Source organism: Pelophylax lessonae (assembly GCF_965119305.1).
Source record: "Pelophylax lessonae genome assembly, chromosome: 1".
In the NCBI taxonomy this organism is placed as follows: Eukaryota; Metazoa; Chordata; class Amphibia; order Anura; family Ranidae; genus Pelophylax; species Pelophylax lessonae.
In genome coordinates this window covers 717,363,725-717,389,237 of record NC_138768.1, presented here as the reverse complement: position 1 = coordinate 717,389,237, position 25,513 = coordinate 717,363,725, and the positions used below count along the sequence as shown (strand labels likewise).

Below are 25,513 nucleotides of genomic sequence, written 5' to 3'. Positions count from 1 at the left end.
CTCAGACTACTTTCACCAATCCTTCTTAGAGCTCTAGATTTTGATGTGCTTTTCAATATAATAAACTCTTAGCATAAAAGATTTGTTATCAGCCTTTCATTTTTTTAAAAAATTAAGTGTTGATATTTGTTTTTTGCAGTGGCTGAGGATGACCACAGCAAAAGAAGTTCATTTGTTTGTGCACTTTTGAGCCACGGTGAGGACGGCTTGTTATATGGAGTAGATGACGCCATGCCTATTAAACGGCTCACATCACTTTTCCGAGGTGACCGATGCAAGACCTTGGTGGGCAAACCCAAATTATTCTTTATTCAGGTACTTTGCTTTTAATATTTACAGTTCTCTTGTCAAACTGCTTCTGCTAGGCTTTATTTATTCTGTAATTTTTTTGTATAGGTAGAGATGAAAAATATTCTGATCCATGGTTTTGAGTTATGTACTAACAGGCAAAACCATCTCAAATGGCATCTGGCCTTGGTAATTCCTTGGGTTACATTCAGGCTGACATGTGCCTTCTCTTCCTTCAACTGCTGCGAAGGATAGAGATAGAAAGTGTTTCGGTGATCCTGATTGCACTGAACTGGCCCAAAAGAAGGTGGTGCACAGGCATACTTAGACTCTTTTTGTGAACGAGCCTTGGCTTCTTCCAAACAAATCAGATTGGCAGGCACATGGCCCCCTTCACCCTGCTTTTCAGTCACATATAGTAAAGGCATGGCTGTTAAAACCCAAGTCCTGGAGGGAAATTGTATCTGACTTAGTCTGTTTCTTGAGTACCCTTAACCACCTCAATACTGGCATACGTATGTGTGTGTATTATCTCACAGAACACCCCTCACATTTCTGTAAATATTTTATTATATCTTTTCATGTGACAACACTGAAGAAATGACGCTTTGCTACAATGTAAAGTAGTGAGTGTACAGCTTGTATAACAGTGGAAATTTGCTGTCCCCTCAAAATAACTCAACACACAGCCATCAGTGTCTAAACCGCTGGCAACAAATGTGAAAATGTCCAAACCGCTGGCAACAAATGTGAAAATGTCCAAATTGGGCCCAATTAGCTATTTTCCCTCCCCGGTGTCATGTGACTCGTTAGTGTTACAAGGTCTCAGCTGTGAATGGGGAGTAGGTGTGTTAAATTGGGTGTTATCGCTCTTACTCTCTTACTGGTCTAAAATGATGAAAAAATTCGATTTTTAAATTTTTTTTATTGGGAATGCTATTTAGCAGAATGTGAATTTATTTATTTATTTTTTTCAGAATGTCGCTCTTTTTTTAGTTTATAGCGCAAAAAAAAAAAAAAAAAAAATCACACAGGTGAGCAAATACTGCCAAAAGAAAGCTCTATTTGTGGGGGAAAAAAGGACATCAATTTTATTTGGGTATAGCGGCGCACAACCGCACAATTGTCCCTTAAATGAACGCAGTGCCGAATCGCAAAAAAATGGCCTGGTCATTAAGGGAGTAAAACCTTCCGGGGCTGAAGTGGTTGACAGGACAGGTTCCACTCAGAGCAGGCTTTGCCATGGTCGACCATAGAAGTTGAGTGCACATGCTCAGCGTCCTATCCAGCGGTTGTTGTCTTTGGGAAAACGACGTATAAGTGCTACCACCTACAGAGGTTGAAGGGGTGGGGGGTCATCCTGTCAGTGCTCAGACCATACGCCGCACACTGCATCAAATTGGTCTACATGGCTGTTGTCCCAGAAGGAAGCCTCTTCTAAAGATGATGCACAAGAAAGCCCGCAAAGAGGTTGCTGAAGACAAGCAGACTAAGGGCATGGATTACTGGAACCATGCCCTGTGGTTTGATGAGACCAAGATAAACTTATTTGGTTCAGATGGTATCAAGCGTGTGTGGCGGCAACCAGGTGAGGAGTACAAAGACAAGTATGTCTTGCCTACAGTCAAGCATGGTGGTGGGAGTGTCATGGTCTGGGACTGCATAAGTGCTGCCCGCACTGGGAAGCTACAGATCATTGAGGGAACCATGAATTCCAGCATGTACTGTGACATACTGAAGAAGAGCATGATCCCTTCACTTTGGAGAATGGGCTATAGGGCAGTATTCCAACATAACGACCCCAAGCACACCTCCAAGACGACCACTGCCTTGCTAAAGAAGCTGAGGGTAAAGTTGATGGACTTTCCAAGCATGTCTCAAGACCTAAACCCTATTGAGCATCTGTGGGGCATCCTCAAACGAAAGGTGGAGGAGCGCAAGGTCTCTCACATCCACCAGCTCCGTGATGTCATGGAGGAGTGGAAGAGGACTCCAGTAGCAACCTGTGAAGCTCTGGTGAACTCCATGCTAAAGAGGGTTAAGGCAGTGCTGGAAAATAATGGTGGCCCCACAAAATATTGACAATTTGGGCCCAATTTGGACGTTCCCACTTAGGGGTGTACTCACTTTTGTTGCCAGAGGTTTAGACTAGGGATCGACCGCTTATCGGCAAGGCCGATATGCACTTTCCCCGATATATTGGAATTGGCCCCGGAGGTTACCGATATTGCTGATATTGTCGTGACGTCCTTGCGTATGTTGAGCAACAAACCTCCACGCACTGGGACAGCTTCTGCCTTCTTAGGCTGCCAGGAAAAGCAGCAGCAGTGTGCAACACGTGCACAAACAATGTAAGCATGGGATCAATAACTGCAAAAAACAAAAATACGTCAAGTCTTTGGGCCCATCTAAGAGTTCATTATGTTGAATTATATCATGCAGCACAGAAAAAACAAAATGAATCACAAGGTGAAACATCACTCTCCTAGGCAACAAAAACGGATATGTTTCAGAAAAAAAAACAGGTGGCTAAAATCGGATGGAAGATCCCAACTGCTGTACAGAGTAATCACAGAGATGATGGTCACTGATAACTAGCCATTTACAATGGTGTCTGACTCTGGATTTAAGTGGTTGATGTCCATAGTTGAGCCAAGGTACACACTGAAGAGTGACAAGTATTATCGAACCAAAATGCTGGGAAAGATTCACCAAAAGGTCGTTGAGAAAGTAAAGGCTATGCTGAAACCAGAGAATGCTGGCAACTCACTCTCATTCACTACTGACTGCTGGTCAGGACAAACAGAATCACTAATGAGTCTTACATGCCATTTCATTGACAGCAGATGGACAAGAAGGCATTTGGTGTTGAATACAAAAGTGATGCAAAGATCCCACGCTGGAGAGTACATTAGAGAAAGGATCCTCTAGGCATGCTAGAAGAATGGGGAATCACCAAAGACCGAGTGATGCTTGCGCTTTTTTTTATTGTTAGGTAAAAATAATATATTGCACTTAAAATATAGGTTTAAAAATGCCTAAAATTGTGTGCATAGGCCGGGACACACACAATAAGCAGTCCTTCCCGGACTCGTGGGAATCGGTGACATCTGCGCGTCGCTCTGTCCTATGCGTTTCATCATATGTTGACGTCCAGGGGCACTGCGACACGCTGAGTCACTGCTTAATATACTTTACACATAAACTGCGCTTCGTTCTGAGCCTCGGATGGCCCCAGCAAGACCCGAATGTTCAGCTAGATTATGACCAGGCCTCACTTACAATTAGGCCTCACTTACAATTAGTAAGAGGAGGGGTTAAGTAATTCCAACTTCCTCTTACTAATTGTAAGTGAGGATAAGTCATGATCTAGGTAAACATTTGGGCCTTGTTGGGGTCATCTGAGGCTCAGAACGCATGGTTTACGTGTAAAATATATTAAGCGGTGCCCCTGGATGATGTCAATGTGTGATGAAATGCACACTGTGCAGCGACGTGCTGACATCGCTGATTCCCACGAGTTGCAGAAGGATGGGTTGTGTGTATGCGCGTGTGTGTGGCAGCTTACGCAACCAATTTTAGGCGTTTTTATAGTGTAAGTGCAACATATTTTTACCTAACAATAAAAATTTACAAGTTACACTATGTGTAGCTTTTATATTTTGGGTAGACATCCATGACACTCAGCTGAGGAGTGTGAGGAGTTGTGTTGGAAGACCCATGTGGATGGTTTAAAAGGCCCTGGCTTGGTTTGGAGCCATAAGCGCTTGTGACCTTTTGTAATGAGAGGGTCATAAGATCCGGTAAGGGAGTTTTTCACTCATTTGTGGCGTTGTTCACATACAGGATCACTCTTCAAGGTGGCGGATGGTGGTGACACTTGACTGGATTATACAACATTTGCTAGACTTTTTATGTTCGAAACGCATTATTTGGATCATCACATTTGCTGTGGACTTTTATGCATGATTTAGCGCAGCTAAAATAAGTATTTTTTTCTTTCTTGTAAAGAGCCTTTTCTTGTATTGCACAGGGACAGAGTAGTCTTGAGACCCAAACTTTGTTCTATGCCTATGGTTTCCTTTCCTTTTGACCTTAATGAGGATATTCGCTTCCCTTTCCTCTGTCCTGCTCCAAACCTCGCCAAGGCAATTTCCCTACACTGCTTAGATGTTGCCAGTGCGGTTAGGTTCTACCTGATAGCCATGGATGCTGTTGGCAAAACTGACTTTTTGCCTTACCTGTAGGCTCTTGTAGAGGACACTTTGTCTCTCGATTTACCATTGCCAGGTTGACCAGACAACTTATTTCCAGGGCCTATACTCTTAAGGAAAAGAAAAACAGTTTTCTTATCAGAGCCCATTCCACTATATCTGTTGGTGTTTTGGGCCTTTCAGCATTGAGCATCTGTATCCTAAATTTGGAAGGCCACCACTCGGTACCTGTTCACTCGTTCTCCAGGTTTTACCAGGTGGATTTTTAGGCCTCGGCTGATGCGAGCTTCGGATATAGGGTGCTTCGAACTGTCATCTGTGTGTCTTCGGGTTTATTAGCCCTTGATTTTGTGAATCGTTTAGCAGTTCTGTTTGCTATGTTGTTGCCGAGCCCTCATTTTATTGCTTTGGGGCGTCTTATGGTCTATGAATATAAGCCCTGTATCCTGTACTGTATGACTAGGATAATGGGATATTTGACTTGCTGTATGTATATTCTTTATCTTGGAGTACATTACAGGGCATAGGTCCCTCCCCTCTCTTTTCTGGTCACTCCTTTTTAAATGCATAAAAATTAAAGTCTCAGTGAGTGGTTGAGTTATATGAGCATATATTAGGAGTGGCCATAGCAAGTTTTTTGCCAGGGTCCAATCACCCAAAAGTAGTGTGCGCATAACCCATGGTTTCTAAATACAGGTCCTGGTCTCCAAGATAACAAATTTACAGGTAAGTCGAAATTCCTATTTTTTTTTTTTACAACAAAGTGATTTGAGACCATATTATTTGACAGAGGGTAACAAAAACTTAGTGGTGCACCATTAAAACTTTATATATTTAGAATGTTTCAAATTGATTATCAATATGAATTCCTAAATAATAGGTCCTTTGTTTTCATAAAGGCTTGCAGGGGAACAGAGCTTGACTCGGGAGTGGAGACAGACAGTGGAAGCGGATCACAAGAAGAAACGCACAGGATCCCAGTTGAAGCAGATTTCCTATATGCCTTTTCTACAGTCCCTGGTATGCTAGGAAACCTACACTATGTTAAAGGGAGGTCACAATTTATATAAGAGGTGTCATTAGAGAAAGTACTGTTTACACAAATAACTTATTGCTTCCCAACAGGGACACATTTTAGAACATCTCTCAATTTTACTAATTCTAGAGGCTGTTCATATCTAGAATCAAATTGGACATCCTCCTCCTGAAAACTATAGGTTTACTGGGTATAGAAAAGAATCCCCCCCCTCCCCCCACCTAAAAAAAAAAAAAAAAATCACATTTCTCTATCATCCATTGACGGACGCAGTTCCTGATGTATATCAGTAGGGTTATACTGCCCCCTACAGGAGTAGGACACTAGGCAGAAAAAAGTTCTGGCTACGGCTGTGGGCAGTCCTGGAGGGTACACCCTCTCTCTTTCTGCATAGGATGTCCATTTTAATCTGCCTAGTCAGGAGTAAGGACCTAGTTCCTTGCAAGGATCTTTGGTCCTGGCATGAAAGTGTTTCTTTTTATGTAGATAGTTCTTTATTGGCTAGCTTTTTCTTCTCCCGATTTTTTTTTTTTTTCCCTGTGAGATCTATATGCAACTATGTCGGATCTGGGCGACAGGCTGGATGTTTAGATCCAGTGGTCAACCCAGCCGGCCAACGAGCGCGCGTAGGCCTTAGCTCCGCGCTGGGTTGGCCGCAACATAGTCCCACTGGACAGACTGGCCCCGCGAGTTTAACGTCTCGCAAGGTTGCACAGGACAGGGTCTAGGCCTGTGTCACAGCGTTCCTGTTTGGCCGACAGCCCCCCCACTTCGGTGGAGAGGGGTTCTATCAGGAGATGGCACCCAGCTGTTCTTGGTATGGTGAGTAAATGTTCCCCCCTCTTCCCCTGGTGGATTTTGAGGTGGACGCAGGCCCCTCTTTTGGACGGTCGGACCCTCACAATCCCGGGTTCCCCTCGGTCCTGTCACGCACCCCCCCCCCCCCCCCCCCACCGACAGGGATGGAAAAACGTGTGGAGGGTTGGGGGGTTTTCTACCAGTCACTCCAGAGCCCACCTTCCAATCGATCCCGTTCAGGAGGCTGGGGGGTCCCCAGTAGCTCCGCAGGCCGCCATTTTCTTGTAGCCCATGTGTTCTGCATGAAGCACCGACCATCTTGGTACACCCGGCGTCCTTTTTCAGTGTTATTTTCTAATATGAATCACTGAATGGGAGTTCCTGGAGGCGTTTTTTTTGTGGGTGGAGCCCCTCCCTTTACCGTGATGCTGATCTTCAGATCTCCATTTTTGGATCAAGATCGCTGCTGACACGTGCTGTGCAGAGGTTCTGGGCCTCCTGGTGCATCTTTGGTGTAGGGTGGTGAGTCTGGGGGGTCTCTCTCTGCTGGGGGTCTCCAGTGCACTCTGCCTGACCTCTTCGGGGCGCTGTAGCATGGTGGGACGTTTTTAAAAAAAAAAAAAAAATTCAACTTTTTGCTGATCGGTTCCCCTGGTTCAACATGGACCCTGCAGATCATGTGTCCCCACCTGACTCCCTCAGGGAGGCAGCAGGGCCCTCCAGATCCCAACTGTCAATAGATGCACTTTCGGCAGTCCTGGAATAGTTTGTGTTCCGGGTAGAGGTGGCCTTTAAAGGGTGAGGTGCTAAATAATGCCCTCCGCCTACCCCTGCCTCATCTGATGTCTCAGATTCTGAGTCTGACTCAGCCACCGCAGAGGCGAGTTTCCCTGTCAGGTCCGCTACCTCACGCCACGCAAGACAAGGCGCTGGTGGACGCACTGGTTGTATCTGTGCGTGACCCTTAAAATGGAGGACGCAGTTGCCACTGTGACTTAGGCGCAGGTTACGTTTGGCACTCACAAGCCATCCAGAGCGGCAAAGGTTTTTCCCTTTCCCGCGTATTTTGACACCATGCTCAAAAAAGAATGGGACCACCCAAAGCATTCCCCTGGGTTGCCTAAGCGGATTGCTAGACACTATCCCTTTGAGAAGTCCCTTGTAAAAAAGTGGACCCTCCAGTCTCAAGACTGAATAAAGCTACCATGATCCCAGTGGAGGATTCCCCATCCTTTAAGAACCCGGCGGATAGGAAGGCGGAGTCTGTGGCCCGCAATATGTACTCCATGGCGGGGTCTGCACTAAGAACTGTGTTTACGGTTGCCCTTGTCTCGCAAACATTAACTGAATGGGCTAAGTTACTACACCGTGACCTGGAGGGGAAACGTCTCCCTCCTGCCTTTGAGGAGCTGTTGGACCAACTGGTGCAGGGGCTGCAATTAGTTTGCGATGACGTGCTGGATACTGCTCCCATTTTGGGCCGACTGTCGGTTTCGGCAGTGGTCCTCTGGCGTATACTTTGGCTGAAGTGCTGGTCTGCGGATCAGACTTCAAAGCAGGCCTTGACTGATCTACCGTTTCAAGATCGCCTGTTTTGGGGCTACCCTGGATGACCTTATCAAAGGTTTCACAGGGGGTAAAAGTAACTCTCTCCCGCAGGCTAACAAGGATAAGGACCCTCATCGCAGATGGGGTCCCTCCTTTTCATCACACAAGAAGTTTTTTCGTCCCTCTGGGCCCTTCAAGATTCCCTCGGACGGTTCCAAGCAACCCTAGTCTGGCAAACCGAAATCTAGTTTCTCCAGACCCGAGGACAAGGCCACTTCAGCCTGAAGGTGCGCCCTCACCCATATCTGGCGTGGGGGGGGCGTCTTTGCCGGTTCCTGGACCTGTGGCTATCCCAGATACCAGACAAATGGGTTCAAGAGGTCATACTGTCTGGTTACAAGATCAAGTTTTGATCCGTCCTGCCAGTGAGATTTTTCCCTTCCAATGTGAGACTTTCCCCTGATCGCTTGCTGACGCTCTCTGGGGCAGCACAGGACCTGGTACAACAGGGAGTAATAGTTCCGGTTCCGTGTGCGGAATGTTTTCAGGGCTTTTATTCAAACCTGTCTCACGGTTCCCAGGAAGGAAGGCAAGGTGCGCCCAATCCTGGACCTGAAAGCGCTGAATTGCTTCGTGCGAGTTCAAAAATTCAAGATGAATCTGTTCGCACGGTGGTGGCCCCCCTACATCGGGAATTTCATGGCCTCCATAGACATCCAAAGATGCCTACCTTCACATCCAAATCTGTGCAGGACACCAACAATGTCTCCGTTTTGCAGTGGGAGAGGATCACTATCAGTTTGTGGCGTTACCCTTTGGTCTCACCTCTGCTTCTCGGGTCTTCACAAAGGTGTTGGCTCCGGTCCTGGCACTGTTACCGCGGGCAGGGGATATCGGTCCTGAGTTACCTGAAAGATATGCTTCTATGTGCGGAATCTCCCACGATGTTGGTGACAAATCTGGAAATCATCATGTGAAGTCTGGAGGAGTTCGGGTGGATTCTGAACCTTCAGAAGTTGTCCCTAGTCCCTTCCATGGGACTGGACTACCTGGACCTGACTTTGGACTCAGCCAGGGTGCTTCTTCCTCTGGAAAAACTCCAGACTGCAGTTCAATTGTTGCTGTCCAGCAAATGGTCATCCCTTCGGACCTGTATGAGAGTCCTGGGACCGATTGTGTCGTCCTTCGAGGCGGTCCCCTTCGCTCAATTCCACACGAGGATCCTCCAGAAGGAAATCCTTCTCAAATGGAACAAGAATCCAAATTCCCTGAACAATCGGATCCAGCTGAGCCAGGTGACCAGGGAGTCCCTTATCTGGCGGCTTCAGTCCCCGATGCTCAAGCAAGGGAAATCCTTCCTCCCTATATATTGGACAATTGTCACCACAGATGCCAGTCTGTCTGGGTCGGGAGGGGTTCTCGGCAGGTTGTCTGCTTAAGGAGTCTGGGCCCTGGAGGAATCCAGGTTACCGATCAATGTTCTGGAGCTGAGAGCAATCCGGCTTTGCCTAGTCCACTGGACTGAGCACCTGCATGGTTGTCCAGTGCGCATTCAATCGGACAGTGCCATGGCCATGGCTTATGTCAATCACCAAGGGGGAACCAGAAGTGTCCTTGCAGCCTTGAAAGTGGCAGGCATCCTTCGATGGGTGGAACGCTTTGTGCCAGCTCTCTCTGCTGTTCACATTCCAGGAGTGGAAAATTGTCAGGCAGATTACCTCAGTCGACAGGCCTTGGATGCAGGGGAGTGGTCCCTCCATCCGGAGGTGTTCCAGCAATTGTGCTTTCGTTGGGGCACTCCAGATGTAGATCTGTAGGCGTCTTGGGTCAACAGAAAAGTGCAGTGGTTTGTGGCCCGCTCCCGGAAACCTCTGGCAGACGCGCTGGTGGACCCGTTGGGTCAGTATCATCTGATGTATGCCTTTCCTCTCAAGTTGCTGCCAATACTTTTTTGCAGGATCAAGGCTGAAGGGATTCCGGTCATTCTTGCGGCCTCGCCGAGCTTGGTACGCCGACCTGGTCAGGCTAGTCACAGATGCTCCTTGGAGACTTCCTCTCAGGGAGGATTTACTGTCTCAGGGGCCAATCTTCCTCCTGCTTTACGGTCGCTGGCTTTGACAGCTTGGCTGTTGAAAGCCAGTTGCTGAAGGACAGGGGATTGTCTGCTTCAGTGATTCCCACTCTGCTTAGAGCGAGGAAAGCAACTTCTAGAAAGATCTATCATTGTACGTGGAAGTCGTACATTGCGTGGTGTGAGTCTCTTGGGGCTCCCCCTCGCTCTTACTCAGTGGCTCGGATCTTGGCTTTCCTTCAACGAGGTGTTGATCAAAAGTTGGCCTTGAGTACTAGCAAGGGTCACGTTTCGGCCTTGGCAATTTTTTTCAAAGGCCATTATCCACCCATTCCCTGGTGCGTAACTTCATCCAGGGGGTGCGACACTTGATACCTCCAGTGCGTCCTTTGTTGCCACCTTGGGACCTTAATTTGGTACTGTCGGTTCTTCAGAAACCTTCTTTTGAAAGTGTTCGGGAGATTCCTCTGCTTACCTTATCCCAGAAGGTGGCCTTCTTGGTGGCTATTACTTCTGCGTGCAGGGTGTCGGAACTGGTGGCGTTGTCCTGCCCTCTCTATCTGGGGGTTCACAGGGATAAGGTGGTACTTCGTCCGGATCCGTCCTTCCTTCCGAAGGTGGTTTCCAGTTTTCACTTAAATGAGGACATCGCGTTACCCTCTGTGTCCTAAGCCAAAACATCCTAAGGAATTTTGCGCTGCATACTCTGGATGTGGTTTGTGCAATCAGAATGTACTTGGTGACTACTGAGTCTTTTCGGAGGTCTAATTTGCTCTTTGTACTCACGGATGATCCAAAGAAAGGGCTGCCTGCATCTGCTGCAACTATTTTCAGATGGATCAGACAGACACAGGTGCAGGCTTATTCAATTAAGGGTCAGGTTTCTCCTTTCCCTGTTAATGTTAAGGCGCATTCTACTTGGGCGCTTAATGCTTCCCGGGCTTTTCGCCATCAGGCATCTGTGCTTCAGGTTTGCAAGGCAGCAACCTGGTCGTCTGTTCATACCTTAACAAAATTTTATAAGGTGGATGTGCTGGCATCTCCAGATGCCTCTTGTGGCCGCAAAGTTTTGCAGGCTGCTGTTTTAAGGGGGCTTCTTAGCCTTCCTATAGGTTGTTTAATGTTTTTTTCAGGTGGACCTCATCTTGTTGTTCTGATGAGTCCTATGTTGCCTGGTTGGCTATGTTTAGCCTTAGGGACTTATTTTTCTGCTGTTCCCACCCCTCATTTTATGGCACTGCTTTGGGACATCCCTACTGATATGAAGATCAGAGACTGCGTCCGTCAATGAACGATAGAGAGAATTGGATTTTTGTCTTACCATAAAATCCTTTTCTCTGAAGTTCATTGACGACGCAGTACCCGCACCTCCTATTTTAATTTGGGTTGGTATTATTTTTCTCTGACACTGCTTTGATACAAAACGGACATCCTATAGCAGGAAGAGAGAGGGTATACCACCGGGATTGCCCAAAGGCGTAGCCAGAACTTTTTTTCTCCCTAGTGTCCTGCTCCTGTAGGGGGCAGCATAACCGTACTGATATGGAGATCAGAGACGGCGTCCGCCAATGAACTTCAGAGAAAAGGATTTTACAGTAGGACAAAAATCCAATTTTTGTTGTTTGCAGCCTGAAATGAAAACATACAGTTTTTGTTTTAGCCAGTGCAACTTATAACATCCAAGTGAAAGATATAAAACCAACATATGGAAAAAAGATCAGCCTGCTTGTATCAGTATTTTGTTGGACCACCTTTTGCTTTAATTGCAGCCTTTTAGTCTGTTGGGACATATGTCTACTAACTTTGCACATCTGGACTTTGCAATATTTGCCCACTCCTCTTTGCAGAACTGCTCAAGTCCAGTTAAATTGGATGGTGAACATTTGTGGACTGCAGTCTTTAACTCATTCAACTCTGACTAAGCCATGCAAGAACATTTGCCTTTTTCTTCTTCAACCACTGTGTGGTCAATTGTTCTGTTTGCTTTGGGTCATTATTATGTTGGAAGGTAAACCTTCTTCCCATTGACAACTTTTTGGCAAAAGGCAGCAGATTTTTCCTTTTAGGAATTTGACAGTATTTTGCCCCATTCGTTTTTTTTTTTTTTCTATCCTGACAGGTGCTCCAGTCCCTGCTGCAGAGAAACACCCCCATAACCGGATATTACAACCTCCATGCTTTACTGTAGGAATGGTGTTATTTGGATGGTGAGCTGTATTGGATTTCTGACAGACATATGGTTTGGTGTTGAGGCCAAATAATAAAATTTTAGTCTCGTTCTGACCACTTTAAATGCACCTTAAAGATTCTAAGGTCACCTGGAAAAAGTTGTTATGGTCAGATGAGAATAAAACTGAATTATTTGGCTTCAACACCAAACCATGTCTGGCAACAGCTCACCATCCAAAAAACACCATTCCTACAGTAAAGCATGAAGGTAGTATTATCCTGTTATGGGAGTGTTTCTCTGCGACAGGGACTGGAGCACTTGTCAGGATAGAAGGAAAAATGGATGGGGCAAAATACTGTGATTATAAAATGAAAAAATAAATTGGTTCAACAAAATACTGACAGGAGGGTAATCCTTTTTCCAACTCTGTAATCGTTTTCAAATTTTTTCTAACATGTTAGGGTTATATCTTTCACTTGCATGTTATAAGGTGCACTAGTAAATACAGCTGGATAAAACAAAAACGGTTTTGGTCTTTATTTCAGGCTGCAACGCAACTAAATATGATTTTTTTAAGGGGGAATAGATTCCAGTTCCTAGAGCTGGACATACAGTGCTTTGAAAAAGTATTCATACCCTTAAGGGTTGTATCTTTCACTTGCATGTTATAAGGTGCACTAGTAAATACAGCTGGATAAAACAAAAACTGTTTTGGTCTTCATTTCAGGCTGCAAAGCAACAAAATATGATTATTTTAAAGTGGGGATAGATTCCAGTTCCTACAGCTGGACATAAAGTGCTTTGAAAAAGTATTCATACCCCTTAAAATTTTCCACGTCATGTTACACCAAAAAAAACGTAAATTGTCCACGTCATGTTACACCAGAAACGTAAATGTATTTTATTAGGATTTTATGTGATAGACCAACACAAAGAGGCACATAATTGTGAAGTCAATGGAAAGTGATAAATGGTTTTCAAATTTTTTTTACAAATATCGATCTGAAAAGTGTGGAGTGAATTTGTATTCTGCCCCAAGAGTTAATACTTTGTAGATCCACCTTTCGCTGCAATTACAGCTGAAAGTCTTTTTGGGTATGCCTCTACCAGCTTTGCACATCTAGAGAATGACATTTTTGGCCATTCCTCTTTGCAAAATAGCTCAAGCTCTATCAGATTGGATGGAGAGTGTCTGTGAACGGCAATTTTCAAGTCTTGCCACAGATTCTCAATTAGGTTTAGGTCTGGACTTTGACAGGGCCATTCTAACACATGAATTTGCTTTGATCTAAACCATTGCATTGTAGCTCTGGCTGTATGTTTAGGGTCATTGTCCTGCTGGAAGGTGCCGCCCCTTCGTTGTCCTGCTGGAAGGTGCCGCCCCAGTCTCAAGTCTTTTGCAGACTAACAGACTTTCTTCTAAGATTGCCCTGTATTTGGCTCTATCCATCTTCCCATTAACTCTGACCAGCTTCCCTGTCCATGTTTCACAGTGAGAATGGTGTGTTCAGGGTGATGTGCAATGTTAGTTTTCCACCATACATAGCGTTTTGCTTTTAGGCCAAAAAATTACGTTTTGATCTCATTTGACCAGGGCACCTTCTTCCACGTGTCTGCTGTGTCCCCCACATGGCTTCTCACAAACTTCAAACAGGACTTCTTATGCCTTTCTTTCAACAATGGCTTTCTTCTTGCCACTCTTTCATAAAGGTCAGATTTGTGGAGTGCACAACTAATAGTTGTCCTGTGGACAGATTCTCCCACCTGAGCTGTGGATCTCTGCAGCTCCTCCAGAGTTACCATGGTCCTCTTGGCTGCTTCTTTGATTAATGCTCTCCTTGCTCGGCCTGTCAGTTTAGGTGGACAGCCATGCCTTGGTAGGTTTGCTTTGCAGTTGTGCCATTTCTATTATCGGATGGTGGATTGAACAGTGCACTGTGAGATGTTCCAAGGTTGAGATATTTTTTTGTAACTTAACCCTGCTTTAACCACTTTACCACCGGAGGATTTTGCTGTCTTCCGTCCAGGCCACTTTTTGCGATTCGGCGCTGTGCGACTTCAACTGACAATTGCGCGGTCGTGCGACACCGTACCCAAACGAAATTTACGTCCTTTTTTTCCCACAAACAGAGCTTTCTTTTGGTGGTATTTGATCACCTGTGCGATTTTTTTTTTTTTTTTTTTTTTTTTTTTTTTTTTTTGTTTTTTTTTTTTTGTTTATAGCGCAAAAAGTAAAAAAGAGCGTTTATTTTGAAAAAATAACAATATTTTTAACATTTTTTTTATATGAAATTCCCCCCCAAAAAGATGTAAAAACCAATTTTTTTAAAAATTTTTGGCCAATTTGTTTTCCGCTACCTATGTTTGGTAAAAAAAATCGCAATAAGCGTATTTTGATTGGTTTGCGCAAAAGTTATTGCGTTTACTAACAAAGGGAAAGATTTCTGTCATTTTTGATTTTTTTTTTTTTTTTTTAACGCGTAATGGCGGCGATCTGCGATTTTTTTTTTTTTTTTTTTTTTTTTTTTTTTTTTTTTTTTTTCCGGGACTGCGACATTGCGGCGGACAGATCAGACCCTTGACTGACATTTTTGACACTTTTGGGGGTACCAGTGACATTACTGCAGTAATCAGTGCTATATATATATGCACTGTTACTGTAAAAATGACACTGGCAGGGAAGGGGTTAATTTTATTGGAGAGGGAGGGGTTAATGTATGCCTGGTGCTTACTGACGTGTGGGGGGGGAGGTGACTGAGTGAGTCATGGACAGATCGGATGTCCAGCTATGCTGAACAGTCCGATCTGTCACTCCCTGTCACTATGGAGATCCGCCCGCTGTGTTTACACACAGCGGGCGGATCTCCAGACTCGATCCCCGACGATCGGGTAAGAGCAGCGGCGATCACCGCTGCTCCTCCCCTGGCCCGACTCCCGCTGTGAATGAAAACAGCGGGAGCGAGCCTCCGGCGGCGCGCAAGCGCCGCCCAGAAGGGGGAGTGTCTGACGACGTAGTACTACGTCGTCAGACGATAACGAGCCACTCTGCCGCAGTAATATTACTGTGAGCAGTCGTAAAGTGGTTAAACTTCTCCACAACTTTATCCCTGACCTGTCTGGTGTGTTTCTTGGCCTTCATGATGCTGTTTGTTCACTAAGGTTCTCTAACAAATCTCTAATGGCTTCACCGAACAGCTGCATTTATACTGAGATTAAATTACACACATGTGGTCTCTATTTACTAATTCGTTTACTTCTAAAGACAATTGGTTCCACTAGATTTTAGTTAGGAGTATCAGAGTAAAGGGGGCTGAATACAAATGCACGCCACACTTTTCAGATATGTATTTGTAAAAAATGTTGAAAACCATTTATCATTTTCCTTTAACTTCACAATTATGTGCCACTTTATGCTTGTATATCACATTAAATTCCAATAAAATACATTTATGTTTTTGGTTGTAACATGAAAACGTGAAAAATTTAAAGGGGTATGAATGAATACTTTTTCAAGGCACTGTATGTGCTGGGAGATTTCATTAATATGACCACTTCATGCACAGAGCTCATGGCTGCTAGGACACCAGCATTCACTGACTTTATAGCAACCAATGACTCATCCACAGCCCCAATCAGCTGTCGGCTGAGAGACTCCCTAGCCGACAACTGAATGTAAACAATAGGGTATGGATGCGCGCTTATGTCATTACCCAGATATGGCAGTGACTATATTTGGACAATGATATCAACAGTAGCACCCTACATACACACAGTGTTAACGAACAGAGGACACCTCACTCCCCTCATCTACTGCTACTACTTTCACCACCCTGCACCCCCTGCAATGAGCCTGATCCTTCACTGGTGGCAGTGTCAGTGCTCTACAGGTACTTGGCACCAGTGTACACCCAGCACCTTCATTGTGCGCCTCTTTACACACACTCCACTCTGCCTCCAGCACCTACCCAGCCTACAACAAAGCATCCGCTCCAGAGTGCTCTGTACACCCTTATGTCTGCTGCACATCTGGTGCCATACCTCACCAGCATCCCCACCTCTTTGTTTACTTTTAGCTGTTGGTGTAGGAATCTCCAAACTGGCAGCTGAATAGGTCCAGGGATGAGTAATCTGTTGCTATGATGCCGTCAGTTGCACAGACGAAAGTGTCCAAGCTACCAAGGGGTTGGCCATGCAGTAAGAATGGAGTACCTCTTTATAAATGCCACTATCTATTGCCTAGGTGATATTGGGTAAGCAGAGGATTTTTGTAAGGTTTAATATTTAGTTACTATATAGATTATGATTACAGTCAACTTCTGGGAATAAGCCCTGTTTATTCTTTCTAGGGTACTACTCTTGGAGAAACACAGTAAATGGCTCCTGGTTCATCCAGTCTCTTTGTGAAATGCTAAAATTGCATCGCCGACAACTTGAACTTATCCAGATTCTCACATGCGTAAATCACATGGTGGCTTTGGAATTTGAATCCTCTTCAAATCAAATAGACTTTCACGCAAAGAAACAGATCCCCTGTGTTGTGTCCATGCTCACAAAAGCATTCTATTTTCCATAAGAGGAACCTGCTGCCACTTGAATGATACAGTACTTGGTATACAATTCACTCCTTCATTCCGTACAGAGGATGCATGAACAGGAAGGTTTCACACAGACTGTTGGGCATTGACCCTGCTCCTGTAACCAGGTCTGATGATAAATATTAGCAGAAAGAAGAAAACTGAATGCAGTTTGAGGTTCATTGAGGGGCTAATATACAATAACAGGAACAGAATAAAGGTAGCTGGAATGGGATTGGTTGTCTCAACCACGCCTTTTCTTTTTGCTCCAGTTTTTATATATAAGCCCATTGGTTTTATCATTTCTGTTAGTGTAGGTTCTTTTTTCAGACAGTGACACTGTATAAGACTGCTTGTGATCTAGTTTTTTTACTCCTAATTGCATGCAACTCGGATAGCATGTTTTGTCACGTGTTTGGTATAAAAAAAAAAAAAAAAAAAAACATGTCATTAAGTTTAATGTATTTTCTACAGTTTAGCCTTGGTATTAAATCTTCTAAAGCCAGAATGCTTTGTGAAATCAGGGAATGTAAATTTAACTATCCATTCATACTTGACCGTTGAAGACATACCTAAAAAGCCTTGGTATACCAGCTACTTGAAATAGTAAAAATGTAAAAAAGAAAAACACTTCTAGTAGGATTTGTTATGTGGTGTATGTTATGCTCAAGTGGAATGAAGTTATTAGTAAATTGGTTGTATTGTATTATAATTACACTGATATTCATTTTCTAAACAAAAAAAAAATAGTACATGGGTTTTTTTAGAGGTACAATAAAAGAAGCAAGAGTCTGGTGTGAAATGTCAGTAAATGAAAGGGAAAAGGGACAGTATGCTCCAGGTAGAAGGGGGGTGCATTGACTGTAAGGCATTGATTTATATAATGACAAATAAGATAAGTACATATTCATTAAACAGTGGGGTGCTTGTGTGGCATTTGAACAGTAGGGGAACCCATAAATAATTGTCACTACAAGGAATCCAAGTCCTAAAATTCAGGGTGATAAAAATGGAGGTAGACATATTAGTTTTGGAATGTATAGGACTGTAGTAAATATTAAGCCTCCATTCAATCTAAATAGGAACATAAATTCAGCAGAATGATGCTTTATGAATATAGACAATAACAAAATCCTAGGAACAATTGTCATGATTAATGAACACCGTGACTGTACATTTTAGTGCTGGGAAAACTAATTGAGCTCTCAGTTTGTAGTTAGTTAGAGCTAATATTAGATATGATATTAATCCCTCTGTCTTGGACAAAATACTTTTTTATTTCCTGTTTGCTGTGGTTACACGACTGCTTTTTTCGCTTTCTCAATGTGCATGGCAACCTATATAGGTGGGCAGAAGCGAGCTCTGGAATGCTCCCAGCTATAACATAGCAGATGTGCAAATGACCTGCCTCTTCTTTAGATGTAGAGAAAAGGGTGGCAAATTTGCAGCTTTGTAACTCTTTTGTAGGAGGTTGCCAGCAAACAAATTTACTTGCAAGACTACCAGGTATAAAAGAGAATACACAAGGAGATGGCACATGTTGATTAACCACTTCCGCTCTGGAAGGTTTTATCCCCTTAATGACCAGGCCATTTCTTGCGATTCGGCACTGTGTTGCTATAACTGACAATTGCGCGGTCATGCGACGCTGTACCCAAATACAACTGATGTCCTTTTTTCCCCACAAATAGAACTTTCTTTTGGTGGTATTTGATCACCTCTGCGGTTTTAGATTTTGCGCTATAAACAAAAAAAAAAAGCGACAATTTTGAAAAAAAAACACTTTTTTTACTTTCTGCTATAAAACAGCCCTAAAAATAAAATTTAAAATTCGATTTTTTTTTTTTTTTTCATTTTAGGCCAATTTGTATTATGCTACATACTTTTGGTTAAAAAAAAAAAATCCCAAAAAGCGTATATTAATTGGTTTGCGCAAAAGTTATAGCGTTTACAAACTACGGGATAGATTTATGGACTTATTTATAAAAAATTTTGTTACTAATGCGGCGACATTGCGGCGGACAGATCAGACACCTAACTGACATTTTTTGGGAACCAGTGACATTAATACAGTTATCAGTGCTAAATAATATGCACTGTTACTGTATAAATGACACTGGCATGGAAGGGTTTAACACTAGGGGTGATTAAAGGGTTAAATGTGTTCCCTTTTGTGCTTACGAACTGTGTGGGGGGATGGGTTGCACAGAAGCAGGGAGAGATCAGTGATTCAGCTTGGCTGAATCACACAATCTTTCCTGCATCTGACAGAAGACCTGCCTGCTTTGTTTACATAAGCAGGCGGCTCTTCGGTCATTCTAGCTGAAGATCGCAGGAGGCCGACGGCGATCGAGCCCGCTCCTCCCACGGTCTGGCTCCCTCTGTGATTAGACACGCACTGCCGATTCCATGTGCACATAATCACATCGATCTATGTGATTATGCACAGCCAAGCCGCCCTGCCGTAGTGAATCTGCGTGGGGCCGTCCGCAAGTGGTTAAAAGTTGAAAGGTTTTACAAACACATAGTAACACTTTTTTTTTTTTTTTTTAATGTTATGCTTGTTAACTAAAGCTTCAGTTTAAAAAAAATAAATCTGTCCCTATCTAAGCTAGAACTCCTCAATCCCTCACTTTCCTTTCTGTCAAAATGGTTGTAAACCTCAGTCATGGAATTTGAGCAAAGCACATATATCTGTAGTGTTTGCTTGTCTATCTCAAAGCTTTGTCGTTTCTCGTGGTGATTTGTTCCTCTGTTGCAGATAAATAAGCAAAACCTATGTAGGATGATTTGTTTCATCTCTGTGTATCATCTGAGGCTGTTCACTTCACTGGGTATATGTGAGAGTTTACATCCACTTTAAGATGGTCTTTTTTACTGTTTACATTCAGTGCTGTTCATGCCTGCACAGGTAACTCCCCATAAAGAAGAGTGGCTGTGCTCCTACATTAGAGATTCTTTACCCTGCTTTAGCAATGCACAGTATACTGGCACATAATAGAAAAACGCTCAATGCTTTACCATGCCACTTCACAGCAGTGGGTAGCATATTTACAGAAGCTCCCCTCACTTCTGGCACCGTTTCTCCTTCAATCATAAGATGACCAGTGATGCATTTGTGTGTGCGCAGTGGAGTTGCATCATCCTGGCACAAGGCCTCACTCACGTTCAGCATCTGGTAGATGCTAAGAATGAACCATTTACTGAGCATGTGTTGCTGTTATGCTAGGAAAAGAAAATTGTTAGCAAAAAGGGAAAGGAGTTTTTGACAGAAAAGGCATGCGAATTTCTTCTAACAAAAAAAAAAAAAAAAAAAACTGCATTCTAACAGGTTTTTTTTCCAGGTTACCATCCCATTTTAGGAAAAAGTAATTTTTTAGTATCCAAACCATCATCCTCCTTTCTAAGTGCTCATAGCTCACTAGGTCAAAAATCTGTTTTATGATATGCATAATGTTGATGGGACTCTCTTAAAGGGAAACTCCAGTCAAAAATGAAATTTTTCCTATTAATAGTATGTAAAAATATCTTTATAATTGATAATATTCATTTTCTGGCTAGCTGCTTGTGTAGCTTAGAAAGTCTTATCTAAACTAGACAATCCACTTCTTCCCGTTCTTCACCGACAACGGTATCTCCCTATCCAAATTTGCTAACAATCTCTGGATCAAAGTTGCATCAAAGTAGTGCCGGTACCTTTGCAACGTCGTTGATTTACAAAGTCACATAGATGGGATCAATTGCCATAAAAATCAATGGGCTGTGACTTGTCATTCGACTTTGTGTGTCCAAATTCACACTAATGGAAACGGAGCTTCACTATTGCGATTTAGAGTGCGACTTTGATCCAACTGTACACTCTCTGGATCAGTCACATCAAAAGTTGCACTATTTCAAACAGGGCTTTAGTCTAGGTTTCCATTATTGCGATTTAGAGTGCGACTTTGAGTGCAGCTTTGATCCAACTTTACACTCTGGATCAAAGTCACATCAAAGTCACTTGATTCAAAGTTGCTGATTTTCAAAGTCACATAGATGGGGATAGGTGCCATTGAAATCAATGGGCTGTGACTTATCATGCAACTTTGTGTGTCCAAAGTCGCATGACAAGTCACACTAGTGGAAACGGAGCTTTAGTCTACGTAATTGCTATTGCGATTTAGAGTGCAACTTTTAGTGCAGCTTTGATCCAACTTTACACTCTGGATCAAAGTCGCATCAAAAGTTGCATCAAAGTAGTGCCGGTACCTTTTCAAGGTTGCTGATTTTCAAAGTTGCATAGATGGGAACGTGTGCCATTGATTAGTCGCCCTAGTTGAAACGTAGACTTAGTGTGGTTGCCTGTACTATGATTATTAGAGACTGTGAGCTGAGACCCCCGAGCACTTCCAGCTACACTGACTGTTCCCTGCCAGGGCCCCCCGTCCTGCCTGGATCTGTCCTTGAGGCCTCGTGGTGCTGCCATTTTGTTGTGTTTCTATGCACAGCGGTTATGTTTGTGTCATTTTGCTGTGGTTTGGTATTGAAAATAGCGGCAGCCATGACAGTGGAGCCATGTGGGTGGCGATTTCGGCGGTGTCAGTCCCCCCATCATCCCCTGGTACTGACTCATGGATCCTTTCACTTCCTGATCGCCGTGCGTGTAGTGCAGATTATCAAGGTGAAGAGTACTTTTCTTCCGCAGGCTACTAAGGGCAAGGAACCTCGTCCTAGACGTGGGCCTTCCTTTTTTCATCCCTCAGGGTCTACTGACAAGGGCTCGAAGCCTTTCAGCGCCTCCTATGGAGGATCCAAACGAACCTGGTCTGGCAAGCTGATAGCGGGCTTGTCCAGACGTCTTCGCTGGTTTCCAGACCCGTGGACTTCCCTGGTGCAAGACAAGTGGGTCCACAAAGTCATTTAGTCCGTCTACAAGATCGAGTTTCGCTCTTGTCCCCCGGCAAGATTGTTTCCTTCCAACTTGCGCCTGTCCCCAGACTGCTTACAGGGCCTGTTTGGGGTGGTATAAGACCTGTTACATCAAGGGGTGATTGTCCCGATTCTGACTTCAGAACGTTATCAGGGTTTTTACTCAAACCTGTGTACAGTTCCCAGGAAGGAAAGGCAAGGCGTGTCCAATCCTGGACCTCAAGGCGCTGAACTGCTTTGTGCGGGTGCAGAAGTTAATTACTGAGGCTTACCTTCACATTCCAATATGTGCCAGTCACCAGCGCTTCCTCCGCTTTGCCATGGGAGAAGAGCATTATCAGTTTGTGGGGTTACCCTTTGGTCTCACCTCTACTCCTCGGATCTTCACAAAAGTGTTTACCCCGGTGCTAGCATTGTAACACCAACCGGGGATCGTGGTACTGGGCTACTTGAACGACCTCCTTCTGTGAGCGGAGTCTTCTACTGCTCTGGTGGAAATCTCCATACGAACTTTGAGGGACTTCAGCTGGATTCTGAATTTTCAGAAGTCGGCTCTGGGTTTTTTCCACAAAGCTGAACTATCTGGACCTGACTCTGGAGCCTTAGACAGAGTGCTCCTTCCTCTGGACAAACTCCAGAAATGCCACGGCGGTGGCTTATGTCAATCACCAAGGGGGCACAAGAAGTGTCCTGGCGGCTCTGGAGATAGCCGGCATTCTAAGGTGGACAGAACAGTTAGTTCCAGCCCTCTATGCCGTACACTTTGCCGGGGTGGAAAACTGACAGGTGGATTACCTCAGTCGGGACTCGGCAGGCGTTAGACCAAGGGGAGTGGTTCCTTCATTCAGAGGTGTTTCATCAACTGTGTCTCCGGTGGGGCACCCCCAAGATGGATCTGTTGGCATCTCGGCTCAACCGAAAGGTGCAGAGGTTTGTGGCTCGGTCAAGGGATCCTCTGGTGGACGCTACAGACGTGCTGGTGGCCCTGTGGGGTCAGTATCATCTGATTTTACACCTTCCCTCCTCCCCTCCTCTCAAGCTTCTGCCAAGACTTCTAAGCAGGATCAAGGCAGAAGGGATTCCGGTCACCTTAGTGGCTCCGGACTGGCTGGTCGCCAACATTCCTTGGAAGCTTCCTCTCAGGGCGGATCTGCTGTCCCAAGGACCAATCTTCCATCCTGCTTTACAGTCGCTTGCTTTAACGGCTTGGCTGTTGAACGCCAGGTGCTAGAGGATAGAGGTTTATCTGAGTCTGTGATTCCTACCCTGTTGAAAGCTAGGAAATCTACTTCTAGGAAGACTACCATTGTTCACAGAAGACGTACATTGCGTGGTGTGACTCTCTTGGGGTTCAACCTTGCTCCTTCTCAGTGGCTCGGATCATGACCTTCCTTCAACGGGGATTGAACAGAAATTGGCCTTGAGTACCATCAAGGGCCAAGTGTGGGCTTTGGCGGTCGTCTTCCAACGACCTTAGACAACACTCATTTTGGTGCTTTCGGTCCTCCAGAAGCCTCCTTTTGAGAACCTTGGGTGTTTCCTCCGCTTACGCTGTCTCAGAAGGTGACTTTACCTGATGATTCACATGAATAAGGTAGTTCTTCGCCCCTGTCTGTTGTTCCTCCGGAAGATTGTCTCTGATTATCATTTGAATAAAATACGTGTTGCCTTCCCTGTGTCAAAGGCCTAAACACCTGAAGGAAATTGGAAAGGAAGGGATTGGACTTTGTAGGCACCAGTATTAAAATTGTATATTTTATTAAAGAATTCACAAAAACATATAAGACAAAATACACAGAGGAAAAAGATAAAAAAGGCCAACATACAATGTACATATAATGCAATAAGGCGACAAAGCCTCAAAACAGTATACAAATCGCATAGCCTATTACTTTACTCCCCCCCCTCTGTGCGCCTGGACATCCTGCGACCTAGGAGCGCACATACATAATATTTTACCTGAAGGAAATTGCCTTGCATGCCTTGGATGTGGTCCAGGCACTTAGGGTGTACCTGGCAGCTACGGAGTCTTTCAAGAAGTTAGACTCTCTCTTTGTGTTCATGCATGGACCTCGTAAAGGGTTGTCTGCTCCCTCTGTGACCATTTCCAGATAGATCAGACAGACAGTGATTCAGGCGTATTCCATCAGGGCACAGGTTCCTCCTTTCCCTGTCAAGGCGCACTCTACTAGGGTGCTTAGTGCCTCCTGGGTTTTCCGTCATCAGGCGTCAGTGATGCAGGTTTGCAAGGTGGCCAACTGGCGGTCGGTGCACACTTTCACAAAGTAAGTAGATGTGTTGGCATCTGCGGATGCTTCTCTTGGCCGCAAGGGTTTGCAGGCTGCTGTTTAAAATGACCTGATCCTCTTTGAGGGTGTATTGTTTTTTTTTTTTTCAGGTGGGCTCCAGTTGATTTGGTTGAGCTCCTGTTTACCTGGTTGGCTATAGTTTAGCCTTGCGAATTTCTTTTCGCTGTCCCCACCTCTCATGTTTGACACTGCTTTGGCACTTCCCAATGGTTAAGAATATCAGAAGCTGTGTCCTTTAATGAACGAAAGAGAAAATGGGATTTTTTACTTACCGTAAAATCTATTTCTCTGGTGTTCGTTGATGGACACAGCACCCACCCCTCTGTGGAGTTGTAATTCTCCTGACACTGCTTCCCATTTTTTGTGGCTGTTTTTTTATCTGATTCCTCACTGTGCTGCATTGATTGTCTAGAATTTTGTCGGCTTCACGTCTGATTATAGGGCACTTGATCAACTTAAACTGAACTGTGGCCATAAAAAGGGAGCTTCACAGGATTTTATTCTTCACAAGCAAACATTTCCATGTGTATAACCAGTATGTCCACTACATCATAACTCAAAGGCCAGTCACATGTGATTTTTCCCAGCATTGTGACCATTTACAAAATGGCACATAGTGCCCATACCTGCTGCTATGGTTGCTTATATTGGATCTTGCTGTCGAGTCCCTGATTTCAAATATGCCATTGTGTTTGCAAATCAAATATGCCATCGTGTTTGCAAATCAAGAGTTAAAGGAGCTACTGCAAGTCAAAAAATGTGTAGGGTCACTATGATGTAATTCCTCTGTCATTTAATCAAAAGCTTCCATTACCACATACAGTAGATTGTGAGTAGTTATGAATTATATCCATGAAAAATGCAATTAACATTCAGTAGCATAATAAATGATTCACTCTTTCCCTGTGCATGAATTGGCTGAATGCTACAAAATACCACAAATATCCAATAGGCATGTTCTTTTAAATATAACCCTCCCCCAACTAAAGGGAAACTATGATATTATTGTTAAGGAAATATTTTTATTGTAGAGCTTAGCTGAATTAATTTCTCTGACTTTCACATTTTTACTTGTTCATTAATATGTTGCATATACAAATGGAATAGATAGAATGCCTAACCGTTTAATCAGAACAGCTGCGGATATAACAGGGCAAGCCACACAGCATTTGTTTTCAGAGCCGGTTCACACTGGGGCGACTTGTCAGGCGACCTGGTCGCCTGACAAGTCGCCGCGGGTCGCCTGCCATAGATTAGCACAGGACCCGTTCTAATAGGAGCGACACAAGTCGCTCCGACTTAGAAAAAGGGTCCTGTACTACTTCGGGGCGACCTGCATTGACTTCAATGATATAAAGTCCGTGCCGGCCGCTCCGAGGTCGCGGTGCGAGCTTCACAGGTCGCCCCGGCAAGTCGGGTCACGCCTGTGTGAACCGGCGCTAAATCTCACAGTATTTAAAAAAGGCAAAACATTTTCTTTTCATTTTGGATAGAGTAATCTGACTCCTGTCAGATGATTATTATTTTTTTTTTTTTGCCATCTGTGTCCCATTTTGGAGGTTTACCTCCACGTCCTATCCCACATCCAAACAGGAAG

General features: G+C 44.3%; 1 protein-coding gene across 1 annotated transcript in view; it reads left to right on the top strand.

Moving 5' to 3' along the window:
* CASP3 (caspase 3) overlaps positions 1-17,005 on the top strand; it is a 70,866-nt gene extending 53,861 nt beyond the window's left edge. The window contains exons 5-7 of the mRNA XM_082267387.1: positions 140-315; positions 5,402-5,522; positions 16,472-17,005. Coding sequence (XP_082123513.1) covers positions 140-315; positions 5,402-5,522; positions 16,472-16,698 — 524 coding nt within the window. The 3' untranslated portion in view covers positions 16,699-17,005. The remainder of the gene's footprint in view (positions 1-139; positions 316-5,401; positions 5,523-16,471) is intronic.
* The last annotated feature ends 8,508 nt before the right edge of the window (positions 17,006-25,513 follow it).